This window comes from Pezoporus flaviventris, unplaced genomic scaffold (assembly GCF_033815535.1).
Source record: "Pezoporus flaviventris isolate CSIRO_AGI_PZ_B2104156 unplaced genomic scaffold, CSIRO_AGI_Pfla_v1 ptg000093l, whole genome shotgun sequence".
NCBI classification, from domain to species: Eukaryota; Metazoa; Chordata; class Aves; order Psittaciformes; family Psittacidae; genus Pezoporus; species Pezoporus flaviventris.
In genome coordinates, this window is record NW_026892641.1 from 1,808,582 (window position 1) to 1,832,518 (window position 23,937).

The 23,937-nt window shown below is 48.8% G+C and overlaps 1 protein-coding gene across 2 annotated transcripts in view; it reads right to left on the reverse strand.

Moving 5' to 3' along the window:
• GRIK4 (glutamate ionotropic receptor kainate type subunit 4) overlaps window positions 1-23,937 on the reverse strand; it is a 179,340-nt gene that overhangs the window by 26,475 nt on the left and 128,928 nt on the right. For both annotated transcript variants that reach the window (XR_009747314.1, XM_061475992.1), the window contains exons 8-10: window positions 14,133-14,294; window positions 7,359-7,511; window positions 6,076-6,180 (exon numbers count right to left, since the gene is read on the reverse strand). Coding sequence is in view for 1 of the 2 variants with exons in the window: in XM_061475992.1 (XP_061331976.1) it covers window positions 6,076-6,180; window positions 7,359-7,511; window positions 14,133-14,294 (420 nt within the window). In the remaining variant the exon portion in view is untranslated. The remainder of the gene's footprint in view (window positions 1-6,075; window positions 6,181-7,358; window positions 7,512-14,132; window positions 14,295-23,937) is intronic.

Consider the following 23,937-nt stretch of genomic DNA (forward strand, 5'->3'; position numbering starts at 1 on the left):
TTATTCTCCTTGCAAAGCCTCTCTCCCTCAGTCATGTCCCAAAGTCCTCTGACACCACTCAAGCAAGCTGCTGCATCCCGAAGAGGGAGTGAGTGACCCCAATGCACAGGGGTGTCTTCACAGCTCCTCTAGAGCCACGGTGCCAAAGCAAATCCATTCCCACTTCCCTTGCACTGACAGGAGCTGTCTCGGGCACTGCTGGTCTCAGGCAGGTTATCCTTCCTCTGTGCCACGCTTGTCAGGGTGGTAGGAACAAATCGATTTCTCTTCCGTCAAAGAGTAATCTCATTATGTTCAAAGAGTTGGGTGGAAGGCGACAGCAGAGCCACCGGCCAGGCGGAGGCACTGCCATGGAAATGAACGGGAGGCACGCTGATTTACACCAGCCCCAGGATTGACTCCATGCACTCAGTCTCTTTTCTTGGCAGTGCTTTGCCTCTGGCATAACTGATGGCTCGAGGACTTCAGAAGTCACTTCCCAGCCAAACACAACCTGAAACTGCAGTGGCTCTGCTTGCGCTGTCAGCACACTGGATCGCTTTGGACACTGAGGAAAGGGCCAAGTCCTTTCTTCTCCTGGCTGTCAGGGCAAATCCAGCCCAAGCGACTGACAAGCCATTACAAAAGTGGCCATCTGTAAAGAATCCCAAATCCAGGCCCCTCAGCCCTAGGCACGAGGAGCGGTGGGAAAAGCAGTCAGGGCATCTTAGACTCAATAGCTTTGCAGAAGGAAAGCAGACAGGGAAAGCAAAGGACAGCCACGTGCATGTCCATGTCTGCTCTCCTCCCCGGCTGCAGTTGAGGCACTGGGATGCAGCAGTGCAGGCAGAGCTCCCAGGAGGGGCTTGTTTACTCTGCAAACAACACAACAGGGATTATTCCCCCCCTTCACCACCATCAATAATGCTCTGCTAAAAGCACCAGTCATGGCAAGGACCTCTGAATGCATCGGAAGCACCAATTCTCACAGCTCACCAGCACCAGGAGAGGCACTGAGGGTTATTAGCATCGCCTGACAGATGGAGACATGGAGGCACAGTGACAGTGTGTCTGGAAGCAGATCTTGAGCACCCTGCTCTCTTGACAGCTTGTTGTGACTTTACTACCACCAAGCTCATGGCATCACAGCAGTGCTGTAGCGCAGGACTCATCTCCAGGAGCAACTGTCCCAAACTGGGAGATTTACCATGCACCTCATGGCCAGGGAGTCCTTGAAGCACAGGTTTAACTAGCCTGTGCAGGGTCTGCATCAGCGAGAGGAGGAATTCATCCTGGCTGTATTCCTGGCAGAAAGGTGCTTTCCTCTTGCTGTGACTGCTAAACAACGGACCCGCTGCAGCAATCTCCTCTCTGAGTGATCAGTCATAAGCATTTGCCTAGATTCCTCAACCAGAGATTACTGACAGATTCACTAACGTTAACAGCCCTCCCTGCTCCCAAATTTGTCCCTCCCCTGCTGGCACACTGAGACTAATTGACTGCCTCCCCCCCCCCGACAGTGCGGCGGATTTGACCTCGCTCTTAATACAGCGCCAAAGCCAAACACTCCCAAGGTGCTGGGGTACTTCAAGCCCATCCTGGCTTGTTCCGGCTCACCACTGTCCCCCTCACAGTATGCTAAAGCCACTAATTGAGTCCTCATGCTGTTTGCTCCTTCTGAAGTGTAATGTGTCAGGATGTCTGGGATCATCAGATCTCTTCCTCTCTTGCAAGATGGATGTCAAGGTGATTTTAATCATCTCTATCTATGGGTAAAAAGCCTCTGAAAAAGACAAAACACATTCACCTGCAAAATGCATGAGGAAACAATCAAGTGCTCTACACGGCTGTGGATAAGATGATCCTGTTGTTAAGGCACTGGACTAGGACTTAAGAATTTTTAGGACTTGGGATTTTTTAGTAGCAGATATGATTGGTCTGTATAAATACAGCAGGTGGAGGAGGCCCATCGCAAAGAGGTAGAACAGCTTTTGTAGCTAAAATGATAGCGCTGGCACAAAAATAAACAGATATAAACCAGCCAGAAATAAACAGGCTGAAAACTGGAAGAGGGTTTCTAATGATCAGGGGAGCTTCAGTGATGGCATACCTTTCCCAGAAGAGCAACGAGGGCAACACAACCGCCTTGCTGCAAGCTGGGGCTCCATACATTTGTGAGAGGGATTATCCAACCTGGTGACAGACGACAGCTTGTGGCTGGGATGGAGAAAGTCCCCTCGATGTCCTTACAGGGCCAGAAGGAGAGCCAGCCCCCTCTGCCTGCCCTGCCTGGGATGCCTGCCAGCATCTCGAGTCTGACCTGTTATATGTCCTTACCACAGGCAGGGAGCTAACACACAGTTCCAGAGCAACCCAGCCCAAAAAGCCTTGAGCCTGGAATAAGCACGGAAGTGCCATTGCTCATGACACTGCCCCATCCCCACAGGCAGGAAAGGTGCCTCAATTTAGTTGCTCTGCAAAAGGTGTTATCATGATCAGTGACACTGAAAGGATTTCTCATCACCAGTGGCTAACAAGATGCAAGCGGGGTATTCCCGCCTCATTCCTTCAATCCTTCAGCTTCCCTGTTCAGACACCGCCACGTTAATGACGCCGGGCTTTCAAGTTCCTTGTGGCATGAGATGACAAAATACTGCTCAAACTAATGATTTTAATGAAGTCTTCAGCTCAGTGCCCCGCAGGCCTGAACGGCAGCTGATGGCAAGGAGTGATGACATAGCAAGAGCTTCAGAGGCACCACAGGTACTCACCATCCTCGCTCCCCAGCTAAAAGTTAAGGTAAAGCCAGCCCTGAATACAGACGTGTTCGAACAGGCAGGAGACCACCACTGCGACAAGCACAGATACCTTTAGGGCTCTGATTAGCAAGCACTGTCCCACAGCTTGCATTCCTCACCTTTCCCTTCTCATGTCCACAGGAAAAGGCAGCAGTGCAAAACGCTATCAGCTCTCATCAAATCTGTGTTTGGAGAACCTTGTCAACACTAACAGGAAAGCTACTGTGCCAGGAGAAGGTACAGTTAGGTAGGTACCTGGTGCATTTGTTGGCCTGAAGAGGGAGGAATTTGGGAGCTCTGCGGAGGGAAAAGGGAATAAAACAACTGCAAGAAAGCCTTCAGAGGACACTGCACAGGTCTACCGTGTGGTTGGCATTCCTGAAGGACACAACCAGGCAAAAGCTTCCCCCACAGGAGTTAGCATGGGACACAGAGAGCACCACGTGTACAACCACGAGACATGCACACAACCCACCAGTGACCACGCAGCAGTCCCCATGACGCTCAACCTCCCCAGACATCCCCTTCAGACAACATGATTGACACCTGACATAGCCCAGGCAGGACTGATGGTGCCACACTCCGAGTTCATCGGGTCCTGGGAGGGGGGGCAAAAGACACTTGACCCTTGGCAGGATCCGTCCCTGAACTCTTGCTGGGGGTTACAGCTAAAGAGAAACAAGTCCCATTGAGGCTGATTAGCCGCTTCTAAGTTAAAAAGGTTTGATGTGATGGGGACTGCTGAGGGCCTCAGAGCTATTGGCTGGTATCTCATCTGCATGCCACCACCATAGTGATTAGACGCCCTCATCACTCCCACTTCTCTGTCCTGGGACACCAGCAGAGCACTGCGCTAAAAGGTGACTAATTGGCTGCCCCAAGGACCAAGTGAGAGCCATGGGTCACAGGCAGAGCTGTGGACAACGTGTCCATGGTGGGGCTCCAGCCCTGTCAGCAGCTTTCCTTGCCTCCCCTCTGCACAGATGCCTTCCCTGGGGCCGTCTAAATGACAGCTCCTCTTCTTTCCCTTCTCCTGTGAAGCTGCCAAGCCTTAGCGCTCCTGGTTTACTGCACATCACTGCACTGAAACCGGAGGTTTCTGGGCTGCAGTGTTTCTTAAAGGGGCAAAGAAAGGCAGGAAATAAAAAGATGACATTTCCAAACTGAGACCTCCTCAGATCTACGGATCACCAGCACGTTAATGAGCCCGTGCTTTATTGCACATCCTATGAACAGAGAGCAGCTCTCATATGGCTGTGGAAAAATTTCCACTAGTTAAGCTAAATCAGGAAAAGGCACGTTTGGTGCGTTACATAAATGTATTAAAAATTGGATGTCAAAAAGCCCTGTCTCTCCTTGCCCAAAAGCAACAGCAAGTTAGAAAATCTAAGTGCTTCTAATTTGTTTGCTGGCTGGATCAGCTTCCAAATTCAGTGAATTCTCTATCAAAGCTGATGAGCTGGAAGTCCCTGTGGCTTCGATAGATGGAAGGAGAGAGAAAGAGAGAGATGGAAAGAGAGAAATGGGCAGAGAGCGTGAGCTTGATTAAAACTAAGGAGGGAATAGAAGTGTTTCAAACAAGACCCTGAGCAAATGAGTTAATATAATAACCCTTCGGAACAAAACTGTCTCCAGGATGTGCACGTCTGTTCCTTACCCTGCTCCCCTCATAGCGGGTTTAATTAAATGATTTCTTATGATTTATTTAGTTATTTTTCTTACAAGAAGCCAAGCTGGTGAGAAGAAAATAACCACCTATGGCACAGCAGAGCGGCATTTGGCTTCCCTTTGTGGGAACCAAGAGGGGAGCTCTGGCCAGGGATTCCTTTCCCAGTTGGGCACGTCACGATCAACTTGCAGCCTCTGAGGGGCCCCAACACCCCTCCTGGCACTGCTATCAGTCACACAAGCCCCCTGGGTACCTCTGAAACATACAGCTGCTTATTTACCGAGCTCTTGCAACAGGTCTAAATAGGTTTTCTCTTGTCAGACTGGGTTTGGGGAGCAGAGCTGAGACTCGTGTCTCAGGGTGGATTAGGCTGCACTCAGAGCTCTCTGTGCAGCTCTGGGGGAAGCACTGCTACAGGAGGACCTGTGTGTTGAATGTGAACACCCTGCCACATTTAAACACATCAAAACCATAGCTGTCATATGAATCCTACAGCATTTGCTTGCTTTGCTCTAGCCAAGCGCGTGCTCTTATTAATGCAGATGGGCTTGGATCTGTCACTTTTGCTCAGAGAACGATGGGTTGGGGAAATGATTAAAAGGGCACTGGTGCTATCTTACTGTGGGGAAAATGCCATCGTGGTCTCCTGCTCACTCAGCTAAAGGCAGCATCAAAGCTGGACTGTCACTTGACAGGTAAGAATTGGCAGGCAACATCCTTGCCAAGGCTACAGTTCATGGTTGCCAGACCAGGAGAGATTTCCTAATGCCAGAATGCTCTGTTGGTGCGGGATAAGATACAACAGCTTTTGTTCTCTGTCAGCATGTGGGAGAAGTGGCAATCTCTGAGAAAAGGGCAGGTGTGGAGCTGTCAGCGGGGAAATAAACCAGATGAAAACCCTTTTCCTGGGACTTCCATTTCTTTCCCTGAATGAGGTTTGCATTTACCAGTAAAACCTGAATTCCTTGGGCTTGTGTGATGCTATCTAACCAGTCTGATATCTATGGCTCCACAAGGTCATCCTTAACCTTAGCTGAAGCCAGAAAACATCCCTTGGACAGAAAGAAGGCAATAAGCAGAAAAAAAGGACCAATGCTTAAGGACTCCATGAGCACTGAGACAAGAAGCAAAGGAGAGCCTGAGCTAAGCAAACCCATTACAGAGGAACACGCACCATAAACCAAGAGGTAAATTATGTCACGCTTCCTCCTGCACGCTGGGGAGAGATGGTGGGGAGCTCCTGAGATGCGATTGCCCCCTTCGCCTTTCTTCCCAGAAGGAGCTGTTTGGAAAGGTTCATAGTACCCTTTATTGCCCATTTCATGGCAGATTCTCATTTTAACTCATTCAAATAATTCTGGGTACGCGTGTTTCCACAAACTAAAGAGTCTTGAGTGTGAGCTTGTACCTGGCACACCCCTGGTGCTGTGAATTATCTCCTGCACAGAAGGGTTACTGCGACAGGACAGACACTGGCTCTAAAATCACCACCTCAGGGGCCCGATAGATAAAGACAAATCTGAATCATCTCAAACCACGTTCTCGATGAAGTGAAACATGGATTGTTTGCCAACCCACTGCAACATGCACACCACGCTACACACAGACCATCCCCAGCGCAGCTCTCACCTGCCGGAAGCCGCTGCGTGTGTGCTGCAGGATCTTCAGGGCATAGTTGGACCTCTGGCCTTTGCTGTTGAATTCGATGTGGCCGGTGAGACCTTCCAATTCTACCTGTCCAAGAGAGAATGAGTTACAGCGCCCATCGAGGCCCATGCAGCAGAGCCAGAGGCCCCATGCACCAGCCATCCATCCTCCTAGCACCTACAGCAATGCAACCCTTGTGTCTCAATCCTAATGGCTTTTGGAGTCTGGCAAGGGTAGCGAAAAGATGGAGGGGAGCAGGAGCATCAGCAGCATGAGGTGCATGGCTCCCCAGATCTCACCACTGCAGCCCCTCACTGCCTCCCTCCCTCCATCCCAAGGCTAACACTGCAGCAGGCATGAGCTCTTCACTGTCTCACATTGAATCTCTGGCTGGGGATTCCTCCACAAACCATTATGTGCTGTTTCACAGGATCAGGATGGCATTTAACACAAGAGCGCATTGCAACAGAGCCAGGATGAGTGTCTAGCCTCACTGTGCAGATTAACCACCGCTTGCTTGCTGCTGGAGCACCTCTTCAGGAAGAAGAGCAAGCTACAGAGCCAAGGGAAGCTGGAGGATTTAGTTGCCTTGGACTAAAGGTGAGATCTAAAGCACAGTTGGCAGGCATGGACCAGAGTGGTGCAAGGTTCAATTTCAGCGGAGCTTTCCTTTGGAGGAAAGAAACGTCTCATTGAATTTCCCCATCTCACGACATTTCAGCTGCATCCCAAACAGACTCAGGAAACACGCTCCTTCTGCGTGGTCCAGCTCAGCTCCAAGGAACCGTATTGAGAAACTCCAACTACTGCAGAAGGCTGAAACTTCATTATCTGTTCTCATGACAGAACTAGGCTTGACCAGTTCCAGCAACCACGCTTTCGGGTTCAAAGGAGCCCAAACCCCATTATAGGCAAACTCACATCACGCCACTGAGCTCTAAGCAATTGTACCGCATGACCTTACATCAGTCCAAGTTCACTCAAAACAGAGCTCAAATAACTCAGAAACATTTGTGCTTTAAAAAACCCTTCACTGAATTCCGGCTTTTCTGCAGCAAAACCTGGAAAACGGCACGTTTCATGTTGTTCCAAGGCCGGTGACAAACCAGCCCTCAGATCTCTCTTTTCCTTCCCAGAGCTACCTTCAAACAAACCGGCACTCTGTGCTTGAGAACCGTGCCAACACCAGCATGTACACACACACACATCCATCCTTCCTTCTGGCAGCGACGAGCGCTAGCTCCCGAGCGTCAGTCCCTTCTCACCATTCTCAGGTAGTTCATCAGGCTGGTGCCGTGCTGCCAGATCTGGGCAGACCCACAGGACAGGGGCTTCACCCCGATCTCCTGGCTCCGGTTCAGCTCCTGCACGGCGGTCACCACAGCATACACAGCGTCGAACAGCAGGGCCGAGGAGAGCTGCGGGCAAAGAGAAGGAGCTGAGATGGGAAGACAAAAACTAAGCGTGTTCGGGACCTTGTGGCTCTATCCACAGCCTTCAATGGGATCAGAAAGGGGCAAAATGCTTGTCCTCCCCTGTGAGGACAGGAAGCCCTGCTTGCCCATCGTTATGTTCCAGCAACATCCTGCACCCATCCGAGGGCAGGGAGAACAAAAGCAATGGCATCCCTGAACTGCTGTGCCTCTGTGAGCATCGCTGGGGCAAGAGTAATCCCTTTGCCAGTCCCACTGCCAGTGTGTTTTATTTCTCCTTCTCTTCTTGCTCGATTCCTTACCCTTTCTATCCCTGCTTGCTTGTTCCTCAGGGTTTCTTTCATCACTATCACCTTTTGTCCCTATCGTTTCCCATTCTTTTCTACCTCACTTTCCTAAAGCAACTAAGCCTCCCAAATCAAGGTGTGTTTTCTGCTGCTTTGGTGGCCACTGATCAAACTGCTGGCCAAGGGGGAACACACTTGAGAGCATCAGGTTTATGAAGTTCATATGTAGGCAGCTGGACAGAATAAAGATCCTGCGCCTACACCTACAGAAGGAGAGATGACTGCTGCTCCAGCCTTCATTAGGCACCAAAGAATCCTCCTTTGAAAGGCAGATCCACAGGAAATGAGGTTTTGCTAGATTTACTTGTTAAGCAACAGCCTCCTGGCTTTCAGACCCTGTAGAGACCATCTAGGTCTTTGAAACAGCCTCCACTTCCCTGCTGGCTGTTACCTGCTCTGTAATGACTCTGCTGAAGCAATGTTCAGAATCACAGAGTTCATCCCCTCTCCTCCTCATTTGTGCTTTGTTTGCCTTCAGTCAGATTTCTTTGTCCATCAAGCCTCACAAGCTGTGTTGTTCGCCCATGCACAACCGTTTTGATGCTTTTTGATCTAGGTACTAATCAGCCATTTGCTCTCTCAAGTTCACTGTTGTGACGAAGATTTCGCTTCTAATTATTGTCACCTCCAGACTCTGCTGGAATTAAGTTGTTGCAGCTCATTATATCAAGGCTATGTTTTCCAAAAGCATCCTCTTACCATCCCAGCTCCTGGCAACAGGTTCAATCTCTAGCGTGGGGCTCCTTTCCCCCACCTTTCCCTGCTTGTGGCTTGCAGCACTTCAGTGGTATCTGTGTCCTCTATTCCTCCCAAAGCCTGATAAGGTTTATTCACTTCTGCCAGTGGCCCTGCAGGAACAATCTTGCCCAGTTCATTCACCCCAAGGAACCTTTGGCTTCGACTGCATTACTAATTGGAACGGAGTGAGCCAGACTTAACCCTGCTTGATCTTACTCAAGTAGTGGCAAGACCTCATTGACTACAATGGCCCGGGATTAGGCAGCTGACAAGGAGCACGATGCCTTGGAACGTGCAAGCTGCATGAGTTACAAGGCATGACTTCAGCCTAATGCTAGCAAAACCCCAAACGCCAGCTCTAACCTCTCACTCAATCAACCCCGGTACAGGCTCACATTTGCTCTATCGCATTCTTCCTACGTGCATCATTTTAGCCTGTTTTACACAAATAGCATTTAGGGAACTCTTCAGTGAGCACTGAACGACTTGGCTGGCATCTGTCAGTCTTGCATCTGACCTGCCTCCCACACAACAGGCAGCACCTTTGGTCATATATGTCAAGAACTTGCTGCTAACAATAAGAATTGACTGGCTGCAGAGCTATGAAGTTTTATCACAGCTATTTTGCAGGAGATAAACTGTAAATCAGAGGAGCTGAGCAGCCTGAGGACACACAGTGACTTAATGGTAGAGTGGGAACCCAATGCTCCAGTTTGAGCATCCTGTTTCCTATCCTCCCTCAGCTATGAGACACCACAGGTCCCTTTGCAATGGCAGCAAGCTACTCTCCTGCACTTCTTCCACAGGCAAGTCTGCTAAGGGTTTCTGCTTACTATTCCCATCTGCCCCAAACATTCCCCTCCTGGGAAGCATTTCCCTGAGCTTCTTAAAGGAGCTGATCCATTCTTCTCCCTACCTTTCGTTTTTTACCTTTAATACAGATTCTTTTTCTAATAGGACCTTTTCAGCCTGTCCTGTCCTCAGCCCCTGTTCCATGAAGCTCTCCAGCTTCATGTGGACTGAATCCCATTCAGGTTACAGACCCCATATACAATTAGCAATTGCTTTCCCTCAATCAGGAACCATGATAACACCGGCTCGCCAATCAAAACTGTTATGAGAGCAAATGCAATCCTTGTGACCCCAAGGTTTCATCATCTCATACCAAATGAGAACATTGGCCCAGCATTTTTAATTGTCTGCTGTTGGGTTTTCATTTCCATTTGCCATGAGCAGTTAATGATCTCTTATTAGCTGGTGAGCAAGAGGCTTGTATATCTTAGTGAAGCATTTGACATTATTGATTAGGATATTTTACTCCTAAGCCTCAATTTGTTAGGATTTCTGGCAGCCCCCTTATGATTTCAAACAATTTAGGGATTAGGGAGAGGGTTGGAATACACAGGATCAAGTCCTCTGTGTTGGGAATTGGAATTCCTCCCGCATCCTCAATATACCCCCGCATCCCTCTTTCCTTTCTTAAAGGAAAATCACAGCTTTCCTCAGAAGCACCACATTTCCATTCCTAATGCTGCTTATCATTTATGCCAGACATTCCCTGCCCCTTTCGGCTCAGAACCAGGTTCCTACATCAGCTTCCCAATTTTGTGGCCCTGAAGCAAGACACTTGGATGCATGGGAGCCTGGCAGCACAGCAACATGCAAGACAGACCCATGCACTTACCTTGATTCCCCCTTCAGTACCTCTTGAACAGCCACCAGGACTCAGACCTAGGGAAGAGGTTCATTCCCTCCTCTCTCCTCCAGTATCAAAATCCTCTAGGGCACTCCATATCTTCCCATGGTCACTGGTGTGGGATCATCCTGCTCCACTGCCACCTGCAGCCCCATCACAAGTGTGGCCTCTCTCCCATTAGTCTCTCATCTCAACCCAATGCAGCGTTTGCTGTGTTGCCCTGCACCACCCACCTAATGGCCATCTTCCTCTGCCACTATTCACTCAGTAGCTCGCATAGATCATATTCAACACAGCAAGGTAATTTGGGATGCAGGCTCTGTGGAGGAAACCATTCACAATTAGATAGCATTGGAGGGCAGCAGCTCAGAAGAGGCCTCTCTGGCTTCTGTAGGTCTTATCAGAAGGTTAACTGGTGTTAACAAGGTTAACACAAGCTCACTGCTTGAAGCCATCTCCTGCAGCCCTGAAGGTTCACATGAGGACTGGGGCATTTTAACCACATGGTCTCTCATGCTTTGGGACCATTACCTTCAGCGGAGGAGTGAAAAGAGGGATGGAGGCAGCACCTTTTGAACCGCTTCTGCGCAGACTCAGCAAATGGATCCGTCACTGCTCTTGTGTACATTGTTCTTCATGTCACCTATAAAATCTCTCACTACTTTTATGCTCTCATTTTAAACCACAGCTTTGTCACTCTGTCACAAAAAGCCAATTTGCCTGTTAACAAATTGATTCTCTTCCTTGCGTGCATCGTCTGATTTGCACAGGTCCCTGTTGGGTTTGTGCCATCTCTGCAATGTAAGAGCTCTGCGACAGGCTGCATGTGAAAGACTTGGTAAGCTCAGCAGTGGTCCTCCGCTCCAAGATTCATGGGTCTCGAGAGACTTCCCTCTATCCTTTAAGCCTATTTCTTGACAATGAAAGTTGCTGATAAAAATTGCCACCTGATGGATGCCTCATCACAACAAGGCTCCAGAAAAGGGAGCCTGGGGGCTGTACCCGAGAGCTAAGGTATACAGTGACACAAGGCCTTGGGAACAAGTCCCCAGCTAGAAAGGGTCAGGAAACCCATCTCCAGCCCTGCATGCATCAGCTGGCAGGACCATTCTGACCAGTGTCTGCAAGACATCCAACGCTATCGGATGCCCTGTGCCTCAGGAGCAGGGACCCTGCCTGAGCTCTCCCTGGGTAAACTACACCGGATCTACCCCTCTAAACTAACAGCAGGTAAGACACGGTTAACTGGAAGATCTCACTTTATATTGACAGAAATCTCCCACGTAAAGGCCATGCTTAAAGGTAAACTGATCTCCAGGGAAACAGGAACAGGCTTGGCCAGCCTGGGGTTTGCCACGTGGGGTTTTTGTCCCTTTCTTCCTGGAACGTTATCATCTGTATCTTTGCCCCCAAACGTAACAGAGAATTGAAACCATTTAAATCCTGTGAAATAGACTTTACAATCTGGATTTTATTCAGTGACATAAACACTTAATTACAAACATCTGTTTTAGCCTAAATCCTAATTACCTAATCTAGCCATCTGTAATTTGAATGATTTTCTCTGATTTCCTTTCTTTGCAGTGTGATTAATGAGAATAGCATTAGAGCAAGCAGCTCCCTCCTCCTTCTTCAGATGCTTCCTCAGCTCTAGCAAGAAAGCCCTGGGATTTTGCAGCTTACAGGAAACCTCCCTCCTGTCACTTCCAGCTGTTGAGCTCCCTTTTTATCCCTTTAGTATGAGTTATTCCACAAGATATCTGCTTCTCAGGACTAAAAGGGGAAGCTCTTATAGAGAGAGGTGCAACCTGCCAGATTTCCAACAGCAGAAACAATGCATGGGAAAATGGTACTGGGCTTCCCTTGAAGCACAGGGGAGGAAACACATTCCCTGCCAGGGAATATTTGACTTAACCTCCGACCTGCATCATCACCACTCACCCAGGGCCAGGCCCTTTTCCCATTACCTGGGACATGGCATATTGGTGATGGAGCTTTGCTACAAACAGAGAGCGAACCTTCACATCATCAGAAAGACATCACCTTTTGGTTAAGGCTCTGCACTAGGGCTGAGGAGAGCTGAACCCATTTTCCAATAGATTGCCTGGCTCTGAGATAATGGGAAAAGTCACTTCCATGCCTCACTTCCCCATTTGTACGACAAGGATTACAGTCCCTCCGGGGCAGCTGAGCACCAGTAGCACAAGGGGAGCTACCCATCACAGGCAAGAGCAGCCACAGAGCGAATGCTTGGGAAGCCACCACAGCCCTCAGGGCAGGTCCCATAATGACAGCAGGGCTGGAAGTGTTTAGATCAGGGCAATGCAGCGTGGCCAAGCCCCCTGCCTCGAGACATGTCCTCCCTGGCCCAGGAGGAAGCCTGCTGTATGCCTGATTACACTTTATGAATGACTGAAAGGAGCATGCAGCTGACTTAATATTACACTGACGGGTGATTTAGGCTCAGGCTCACAAACCAGACAGCTCCATTCAGCTCCAAACTCCTTCATTCCTTAAAGAAAGTGCTGCAATGGGGCACACTCCTGCATCCTTCCACCTCATTTTGCTGGTGGTTCAAGACAACACAGGGTAAGGAAGGCACAATGAGATGAGTTATTCCCCCATCGCTCCAGTTTCTACTGTCTTCTGTTTGTACTAATAAAAGGAAATTTATTTTTAATGACTCCAAACAGCCCCTGCAACTGTCATCCAAATAGGAAGCTTCCTGGTAGCAACCCTATAGAGATTTAGCAGGGCAGACAGCAAGCTCGCTGCAGTCATATCTGCACAGCAGGGCTGGGAGCAGGGAAAGCAGGATGGTCCCAGGCACGTATTAACTGTGACCTGAGCTCCATGGCAAGCCAACAATACAGAGACACAAAGGGCAGAAAGCTCCTTATTTTGCCTGTTTAATATCACTTCTGTGGTGATAAGGAGGTTTTCAGCTTCACACAGCTCCCTCAGCTTGTTAAGGAGACTATGAAGTCATTAAAAGCAATGCAAATGGTTCCACTGATGGCATTTTCTCTCTCCGCTCTCCCCCAGCTCCAACCATGACCCCCTGCATCCCAGAGTTAGCAAATCTGCTCTGCAACCTTCCCAGTTATAAAGAGTCCCTAGGGAAGATCTCGGTGCTGATCTGCACGCTCATCAGGGAGCATCTAACTTAACCCAGCCCCTTGGCATCTGCCTAAACCCAGCCCTTTTTATCCTATTTGCATCCAGACTCCCTCTTCCACAAGCCATTTTCCTAGAGATAAAATACACAGACAGGGACAGATTTCACAAGGGAAACACCGAAACAGGGCTGCATCACCCCCTGCACACACATTTAAATATAATCCAAATTAAGACGAGGCTTTAATTTAAAGCTGAACAGCCACTCAAGCACAGACAAGCCCTCTAAAGCTCTATACCCACACGTCTCCCCAGGGTCCCTTCTGGAAGGCTGCAGACTTTCAGGATCACTTTAGTATTCCCCAGATAAGGATGCTCAACACTTGAAGTCCTCTCCTACCTACTTAACTAAGCAGTTCTGTCCAGTTCATCCTTCCCAATCCTGGACCACCATCTCCCCAAGACCAACCACCACAAAGGCCAATCCAAGGTACAGCAGCATGACAGCAGCCTGGTGATGCGCCCCAGCTCTTTAGCACAGGGGTTGAATAAGTAGTTGAAACCATACATTTAAGACCAGAGTTTCTGTCTCTTCACATGGTCTTCACACTGCATTGCCTGCTCTGAACCAGCTCTTTTCCCAAGGTTTTCCTGTTGGCCTATGGCAACTTCCAGCTCAGGGAGGCAATGGGAATGAATTTTACTTACTGCTGGCCCAGTGAAAGGAGCGTGATCACAATTCTCCTGCCAGGACTGGTTGAGGCTCTGGACAAACTCTTGGAAGAAAGCATGAGACTGGTTGAAAATGGAAAACCCCAGGATGTTGACTCGGTCGTCGAGCAGGTTGTCCAGGCGCTGGAGGGAAAACTCCTACAACAACCCCAAACAGAAAACGGGATTAGGGAAGAAAACGGGCACGAAAAGCTTCAAAACCACTGCATACCGTGATGCCTGCTAACCATGCCTGACTGTGGGGCTATTCCTTATTAACCAGCTCTCCTGACAGGAGGTTCCCCGCTACACAGAGGTTGCAGCAGAGGCAGGGAGGAGGAGGAGATTTTGCAGGTGAAGCCAGTAACCTGCCATAACCAGTCAGAGGTGGTCAGGTTTATTGTGGCAGATCCAGAGCACAAAGCTCCTTTGTAGATTCATACTTCCCAAGCAACGCTTTCTCCAAGGCACTCCCAGAAAATAATCCATGCTGTGTTCACCATGAAAACACTGCTGTGCCTGACTATTGCTATGGCTGAGAACACCAGTGGGAAGACACAGGCCATGGCTCTTCACCCAAACCTAGGGCAGGAGGGATGCCCAGGCCACCAAGATGACCGGACTGTGGAGTTCCATGTCTGGAGAGAAACTAATGTCCTTTACTATTATCTATCTCCTCCAAGAGCCTGGGCAGCAATCATTAGTGCAGCAGTGAGCTCTCCCACCACCGTGTCCAATTCAGTGACACCAAGTTTAAGCTGCTAAATCAAAGCAGTTCCTCCCCACAAGGCAACACTGCACTGCTCCTTTCCGCCATCGGGTACCAGGAAGAGATGCCACTTGCGGAACATCCTAATGCCCTGTGGGAAGCTGCTTTGGCTGTGGGCTCTGGAATGCAGCTCATCCTCTTGCATTTCTGAAGAGCAATGTGGTAAGATGTATAGAAATGACTGTATAAAAGAGGCCAAAAACATCCCCAAACAAGCTCTATTTTGCTACTCGCATCAATGGAAGCAGTTACACGACAAAGCCAGTGTCCTGGAGGAAAGTCCAGCCTTTCTTGTCCTATTAGCAGGAAATAATGGTGCCTTCCTCGCTAACCTCTCTTTGGCTAACAGCTAAAACGGAGCGAGAAAGTGGGAGTGATAGTTTCAGAAGCTGCTGGATGCCCATTCTCTTCCATCACTAATACGAATGTCTTTTGGCTCTGTGGACTATGAAGTTTCAGCAAGTCAAGGCATTTTTTATCTTTCCTGCACACGGGTGCATGTAGGAATAATGCCTGTAAATCTTTCAAACATGGACTTACAAGACTATTCCAGCACAGCAATGTCCCATGAGGATGCGATCAGGCACAGGATTTAAGAGCGTTTTGGACACAACCGCATTAACGTTAGGTAACATGAAATTGCTTGCGAACTATTGATTCATTTGAATGATATTATGCTCCTGCCTTCCTGACAGGTTATCCATTCACCCACAGCATCCTGTCAACCCACGCAATGAGGGCAGATGGCTAATGAGAACCTGGGCTTGAGGAGATCCTGGATGCAAGCAGAGCAGCAGGAGGTATATTCAGCCCCACTTCCCCCCAGGCCAGAGCTGGGATGCAAATTGTGTGTGGGACAATGCAAGCAGCTGCCTGATTGCCCTCTTGGCTTCATCATATGCAGAAGGAAAGGAGATGTTGTGTATCGAAACAGCCACACAGTCCAAGGCTTCCACCTCAGGCCAGACCGCCCCAACCTCAAAGCAGCTGAAATCAGTGCCTTTATTTATTAGTGCCTTTTCTCCCTTCAAAGCATTTCTAAGCTTTTGACGTTGCTCAGTTACTGGCAGGTTTGTGACACTCTGCTCCTTATATTAGCAACTCCTGGGTGAGGGAATGAGCCCCACTTCATATGGGGGAAACTGAGGCAGAGGTGCGCTCTACCCCAGTCACACAGCATTGACAAAGCTGGACCCACAGCTCCACTCTACTCGAGCTCGCTGGGTCAGTCCCAACCCCTGGCTTGGATCACTCATTATTCCAGAGGGACCCACGCACACATAAGCTTCATTTCCCTGCGGTAATGCCTGTGCCCTGCCGAGGATGGAGGCAGCTGTCAGGGTCTGCCTGACAAGACAACCACAGGCAGATCTGGAGTCAACACTGCTCTGCTTCCAATGTTAACAGCAGCTTTTTCCCAGCTCCCATTGCTGGTCCTTGCAAGTTTTGGTTGTTCTCTACAGACAACAATCTCCTTATCTGTCTTTTTCTAGGCAAGCCTCCAGCTGCAGAAAACCCCATTTCTGTTGTTGTCATGCTCATAAAGCATTCACCTCTAACACATGGATGGTACACAACCCTTTCTCTTCATTACTCCCTATCCCTTCCCTCTGCCCTCGCTTCAACCCTCCATCTTTAAATGCTTTTTCATTGGACATGTACAAGAGCATTCTGCTGACCCAGGTCAGAAACAAGGAAACGAGCCATGAGCTGCCTATGCAGTGGAAGGGAGATAAACCATCCTTGAGGGACACGCTTCGTTTGCAATGGGATATAAGAGATTTGGTTAGGTCAGGCTTGCTATGGATGGCAAAGGGGTGAGAGCATGCAGATACTCCAGTATCTGCCGGCTCAGCTTCTGTCCCTATTTGTTTTTAGCTTTCTTACACAGCCATTCACCACACCTGACATTTCCAAACCCACATACTGCAAACAAACTCATTTACCATTCAAGGCTTGCACCATTCAGCTGATTTCCCATCCTCAGCCCTGGCCCAATCTCCCACCCTGCCCTCCCAATGGCAAGGGCTGGCTGAGCCTCTGATGCTGCCTGGCAAGAGATGAGCACAGCCAGGAAAAGGGGTGGAACCCTCTGCTCTGGAGATGATCCCAGATGGCTCCTCTCACCATGTATTTGTGTGCAAGCATTTACCTTGACAAAGGCCAGACTGAGGTAGGGAAATACTGCTCAGATTTGAGAAGACACTCGAATGGCTCTGTAGCAGGTACAGGGGGATTCAGTGTTAGATTCCTCTTTGACACTGAAGCTGACTTTTACCTAAGCTAGGCACAACTGTGGCATTCATACCCGACCTTGCCTTGACTGGTAGACAAAGCTGGTGAGCCTACTGCTTACACAGAGTAGTTTCACAACTGCCTTTCCTCTCTTCTCCTCAGCTCATGCAGTTACTCTTCCTTATCTGCACTGCTGGATGATGCTTTTGTAGCCTAGAAGATGGCTTTCCAGGGCAATACAAGCAAGCAGCCATTAGGAAAATAACTCGCACCTATCAGCAGGTTCTTTCTAGAGGAGGACTCCAAGCCCTGGTGCACCTTGTTACGGCCTCCTCTGCCTGCACATATACCTGGTGAACCCAAGAAGGAGTGAAGCACAGCGATGGGTGCAAGCAGCTTCTCCCTCATCACCTCCTATTCCACTGCCAATGCCTTTTCCCCCCTCCCATCATTGCAATGATTGACCAGCACTTTGCCTTCCATCTCAGCCCAGCTCCTTTATGCCAACCGGTCCAACTTGGGGCACAGAGAAGACCATCAAGCATCAAGCCAAGGTGAATTCCAGGTACACAAATCCTGGCTGTCTGAATTCTCACCCCTCTTTTCAGCCTGTTGTTTTAAAGCACCCACCAAAAGCCATCATTCTGTGGGAGGAGATCTCAGGGAAGGCAGGCCCAGAGGGTCTGCAGCCAAAATTAATCAATCAGGGAAGAGAAATCCCCAGGCTTTGCTCAAATCACAGCAAATTCTGCAGCAGCACCAGGCAATTACAGAGTAGATTTTCTGACTTCTATACAGGGCTGCAACCACTAAATATGTGCTGTTAAATAACAACACTTAGCAATTCTATAGTACTCTATATTTTCCAAGTGCTAGGCACACATTAGCTAATTGAATACAAAGGGGTTCCCTGGGAGACAGCAGTGGAGGAGCTATTAGAGGATGAAATCACTCTTGGGTTTCTGTGCTTCATGCAGCACTCGACCTGCACTCTCACTCTACAGCAGCACACAAAAGCTAGGGAGTGACCTGAACATTTAGACTATTTGGAGAAGCTGGCTAATAAAAGCCACACAACCAAGCCCTGTAATTCATGATTTTAAAGCCATGAGCTTGGATTTTCTGGCACCGCTAGCTGCGAGTTATGGATCAGGAGATTTACAGGCTATACGCTCTGTTCCATTAGGAACATAAACCCATAAGGTACAAGCATTTTACCCTCTTGACTTGCACATTCAGATCACAGGCCAGCTGATCCCAGCTGGGACTCGGCACCCACCAGTCCTCTCCCACCTCAGCTCCCACTGGAAATGGGGCTCCTGCAGTGTGCCGGTGGGTTTCTGATGGAGACCCCCTCCTGCCCCGTTTCCCTCCCTGTAACACAACAGCAGCACACTGCTCCTCACACTGCCACAGCACAGTGTGTGTCAGAGTACAAAATCAGCATCAGAGGGGGCTGCCTTGCCTCCTGGGGACTCCTGCCAGGGAGTTATTATGCCTTGAATACAGAGGAGGAAACTGAGGCGCAGAGCTAAAAACGGCAGGCAATTAAAAACCTGACAGCACAATTCAGCCTAGAAGAGACGTGGGTTAACAACGTGCCTTACAATGCAAAGCATCAAAGTCAGCAGTCATAGATAAGCATCTCATTAATCAAGTATCCTCCCAGATCTGCACCTAAGTGATCCACTCCCAAACTAAACTAGACCCCGCAAAGGACGGCCAAGGTCTTCCCTCACTACTGCCATCCATCACATCCTCCCTCCCAAATCTGGGAAGAGGATGGGGACGTCTGCATGGAAAGGGCCAGCCAAGAAGGGGATCATTTCAGGGACTGCAGTAATAGGACAAGGGGTAAATGGTTTAAAACAGGGAAAGTTCAGGTTAGATATAAGGAAGAAGCTCTTTGCTGTGAGGATGGTGAGGCACTGGAATGGGTTGCCCAGGGAGATTGTGAATGCTCCATCCCTGGCAGTGTTCAAGGCCAGGTTGGACAGAGCCCTGGGCAACATGGTTTAGTGTGAGGCATCCCTGCTCAAGGCAGGGGGTTGGAGCTGGATGATGTTAAGGTCCTTTCCAACCCAAACCAGTCTATGATTCTATGACCATTAGTGTCATAGCAGCCTGCCTCATAAGCAAATATTGCTTCATGTGCGGAGCTGTGAGCCCTCGAGACTCCCCTGCCCTGCCATGCTGTGGTCTCACTTCAGCGAGTGGCTCCCAGTAATTGCTCAGCCCACAGCAGCAGACTTCAGCTTTGCTATTCAGCACTCTGCATCAGCTATTGAGCTTCTTCCAGCTTTATTGATTTTGGTGGTGATATTGTTCTGCATCCCATTTGTGTGCGCAGAACCTTGCTCCCGACTCGATTCTTATCACATTTTTAATAACCTGGATCACCCGGGAAGCAGGGAGACAGCGAGCTCTTACCTGCACACCGGCAACAAGGATAAAGATGTAAAGATGGGCTCGTTTCATCTATAGTGACCCTGAGACCTTCCTCACACCCAGCTCGACCCTATCCCATCCCAAAGCCCTGGGAAGAACAGGACTCGTTCAATGACTCCAAGATGTCCATCTCCCTCCTCTCTCTTGCTCACACACACGGTTATTTCCTCTCTCAATCACTGCAAGGACTTTATTGGATTTTGGGATCTGCTGATTAACAGCATCTGAACCCCCCTCTGTCACTGTCATTGCTCACTGCTCAGCAGCAGAAACGCCTGGCGCTGTAAGCTCTCTATGCTGCACTGACCTCATTCCCCTCAGTCCCAGCCAAGGATCTGGCCCTCTGATGGCAGCAAAGGCTGATTTACACCAGGCTCAGCTCTCCGTGGGTCCAGAACGCACTGTTCCTTCTCCACTTTTACGTGGGATGGGAGGGAGAATACTGGGCCAAGGCTTCCATTTCTCTATTAAGCTCTCACTCTGGCAAAACTTCCATTTCAAGAGGATGTGGTGCTTAGAAAAGCTGTCATCCTCCAAACATAGCCTTCCAATTCCCATACTGAGATTGCCTGGCAGCTTTTAGACAAGAGCCAAACCTTCAGCCAGTGCCAAGTCAGCACAGCTCTACTGACTTCACTGCTGACATCACCGCGTGCCAGTGTGCATCATGAGTCACTGGTTTAGGGTTAAACAGAGGAGCTAAGGCACCTCAGCTCTTGGTTCCTTGGGCAAACAAAGCTCTGTCCAAGGACTCTTTCCCCAGGCCACGGGTGGCAGGACTAGTAAGCTCAGTCCCAAGGCGCAGGAAGTACCATCCTGGTATTATTTACATGGAACAGATGTGGTGCAACTGCTCTGCAGTTACTCCAGGTTTTTATAGTTCAGGCACGAACAACATCTTGACTCCAGAGCAAGCCTCGCTGACAGAAAGGGGAGCAGAAGGATTGCTCTTCCTCCAGGGACACCCAAACCATATGGTTTCCTCGCAAGGAGCTTGAAAAGACTTTAGGCTCCTGTGTCATTGAAGTCCCCTACACTGCTCTCCTACTGATGGAGATCATTAACAGCAGCAAGAGTACCAGTAGAGGACAAAGTGGGTATCAACAGAACACAGGTTAAAGTGAATGAGCTTCCCAGGGGCCAGGTGCTACCTCCCATTCTCCTCCATAAGAGGCATGCCAGGGACTGCCATCACTACCAATTTCTCCCCTGAGATCATCAAACTTCCTCTGTTAGATGTATCAGTGGAGAAAATACCTGTCTTCACCTCTCTGGACCCTCCTGCCCTCAGGGCTGAGCTGCTGAGTCTGTTAATCATTGCTAAGCTCCTGTAAGAACACATCTATTTCTTTGCTCAAGTGGACAACATTACGTTAAGGGCTTTATGGTTTTCCTGAACGGTTCAGTTTGTTTATAAACTATTAACAGAGTCAATAGGTTTAGAACGGGCCACATGTAAAAATCAATTCCTCTGGAAGAAGAAAGTCATCACAGCAACAAATTGTGGCCTTTTAGCAGGTAAGTGCATGTGGGAGACCTACCCAAGGCACTGTTATGGGGCCATTCATGTAGTTAGAGAGGAACTGCGATCTCAATGAACTCAGGGACAGTTTAGGGGAACCATCCATATATAATTGGATTGCTCTTAGGAAGTTGATGCATCACAACATCAATGTGCCCTATGCTGGTAATGATGGGTCTTTTACCTCCTCATGCAAGGAGAGCTATTAAGTTTTGGAGGCTGTTCTTCAAACGAGAGCACTTTAGGAAAATACATTGCCCACATCCTTCGTGAAAGCAATTTACTGCAACTTCTCTGCAGGGAGCCTGAGGCTTGAAGTGACAAATCCTCAAAGAGCAAAAGAGGTCAAGTGCTAAGGTTGGGACCTGAAAAGCACAGCTCTCAGAAAACAAGGGGTAGGGAGACTGAAAGGCAAATAGGACAAGACAGCATGGGGGCAGAGGATAAAAGAGAGGTTTGCTCACACATCTGTGGGTCTGGGCTCTATCTGAGACAATGATTTACTCAACAACCAGAAATCAAGCACAGGATGGACTCTGAACAACACATAAAGAAGACCCAGGCAGGTAAGGTAGCACAGGCAGCAAAACGCAGGGAGGTATAGTTATTGCTTCATCTAAATCTTCCTGTTCACATGCTAACTAGAATGAGGAGAAATTGCTTTGGCATCCTTGCAAAACCCTGATTTGTTTGCCCTGCTACCACATGCCATGGAAAATAGGAACCATAAATCCAGAGAACGATCCGGGCTCTACAAAAAGGTTTGCATCAGCTCCTAACAACAGGAAAGCTGGCCGGACTGCAAGGTAAAATCTGTCAAAGCCTAACAAGAGAGTCCACCCTCTCACTCACGTAAGGGGGTTTGCGGCCAGCAGACCTGATGCAGTGAGGCCAAACACTATAACCCAAGCTGGAGCTCACGCCATGAAAGCAGGCACAGAAAGAGGAGATCATTTCACCAAGAGAAGGTGATTTCACCAGGCAGGAGTGAAAACTTCAGTGTCACAACCCTGGTCAAATACTAAGCTGTAGTCCACTTTCCCTCTGCTTGATTTGACATCCTTCCCTCCTTCCAAAGGATGGTACCATAATGACAAGCTGCCACTGAAAAGTGTGATGTTGTCTGGATGATTTGGACACTCATTTCCCCTCCGGTTCCAACAGGTCATCCGGAGCAACAGTAGGGCTTTAATAACCTCGTCCTATATACAGACCGACCTCTTTGTAAGTCCCTAAACAAAGAAGGAAAAACAAGAAACAAAAACCCCAAACCACAACTGATTTAGCTGGCCTTTGGAAACGGAACATGGCAGCTTTTTTATCAGCCACACCACCTGGGCCCAATATTGTCAGGGAGCAAAAGTGCACCCCATGAACAGACCATCTGACTGAGGGCACTAGTAAAACTCCTTTATACCTTCCTTCTTACAGCAATAATTTTGACTGTTTCAATTAATTCCATCTAATCTCCTTGATGAACGTTTTGAAATTTAAAACCAGCCCGAGGTCCACAAGTTATAATGAAAAACAAGAGAGGAAAAAGAAGGCAACAATAACAAGCTACAACGGAATTAATAGGCTAAAAGAATTAACTGCAGCACAGGATTTTGGAGGCATCCAACACCCCTTCTGCTCTGCACTGGTGAATTCAAGGATTCCCAGCACTAACAGGAACACTTCTTTTTTCAATTCTCTACTTAAGCACTAGCATCATCATCTTTATTATTTATTATTACTATTATTATATTTCTACTACTTTTATTATGGACCTTTACATGGTCATAAGGTGCTGGGGAGTGGGGAAGGGAGGATGACCTGGGGCAGCATTTGCCTTTAGTTCAGGACATTTCAACCCCCCCAGAAGGGTAATTCCCAGGGCAAGGAAGTTTGTCACCATGTGGAGATGCCAGGAAGAAACCGAGAGACTGAGATTTCCTGCAAGGGGACTGAGGACAGGAGGGTGCTCAGTTGCCATGAGTACCACGTACACAGATGATGGACATGGGAAAGAAAAACGCACCAGACCTGTTCTGTTCTGTGCATATCATTAGGACTTCTGGAGCTTGTGTTAGTGACAGAAAGGGTCCCTTGAGCTGGCTGAAGGAGGCTGATAATGAATTTGCACGCTGTAAATTAGCCTCTGGATATTTTTACATCAGCCTGCTCGCCTCGGCTCCGATGGAAATGCATCGGGGGCCCAAGGACTTCCTCCTCATTTGCTCTCGCCATCTCCTGCCAAAGGCTGGCATCTGCTTTCCTGTGCTGCTCTGCCTCCCCATTGACTGCTCTCTGCTGGCTACGGAGGAGCTGTCGCCCCCAAATCGCTCTCCCATGGGTCCTCGCCATGGGAGCTGCAGCAACTTGCCTCCATCTAACGCTCCGCAGAGGGAAATGCTGAGACATACAACTAGCTGTCGGCTGGGATGTGCTTATTAGGTAAAATTAATGCTGGAAGATAGAAACAGAATTCCCCTCCAGAGCCGCAGGGCAGGTGTTTAATTCAGCATTTTATCCCCTTTTCTCTTCTTTTTTAACACCTCCAGATAGCTTAATGCTATCCAGACTGCCTATTCCCCTTCTGATAGGCTCTCCCTTCATTTAAAGCCATCTTTTTTCTTGCTCCCCTTGACAGCAGTTCACTATGATTTTATCTTTTCTATTAGGCAGCGACTGCAAAAAACCTCAGAGGGTTCATTAGGAGCTTGGTAATCCCTCCAGATTTATTAGGCTAAATTGCTCGTTCCCATCTCTCATCCCCATTTAAATATTACTAATTTCCTTAAACATCTCTTCCAGCTGCCCAGGTTTTGCCCGATGTCACCTTTAAC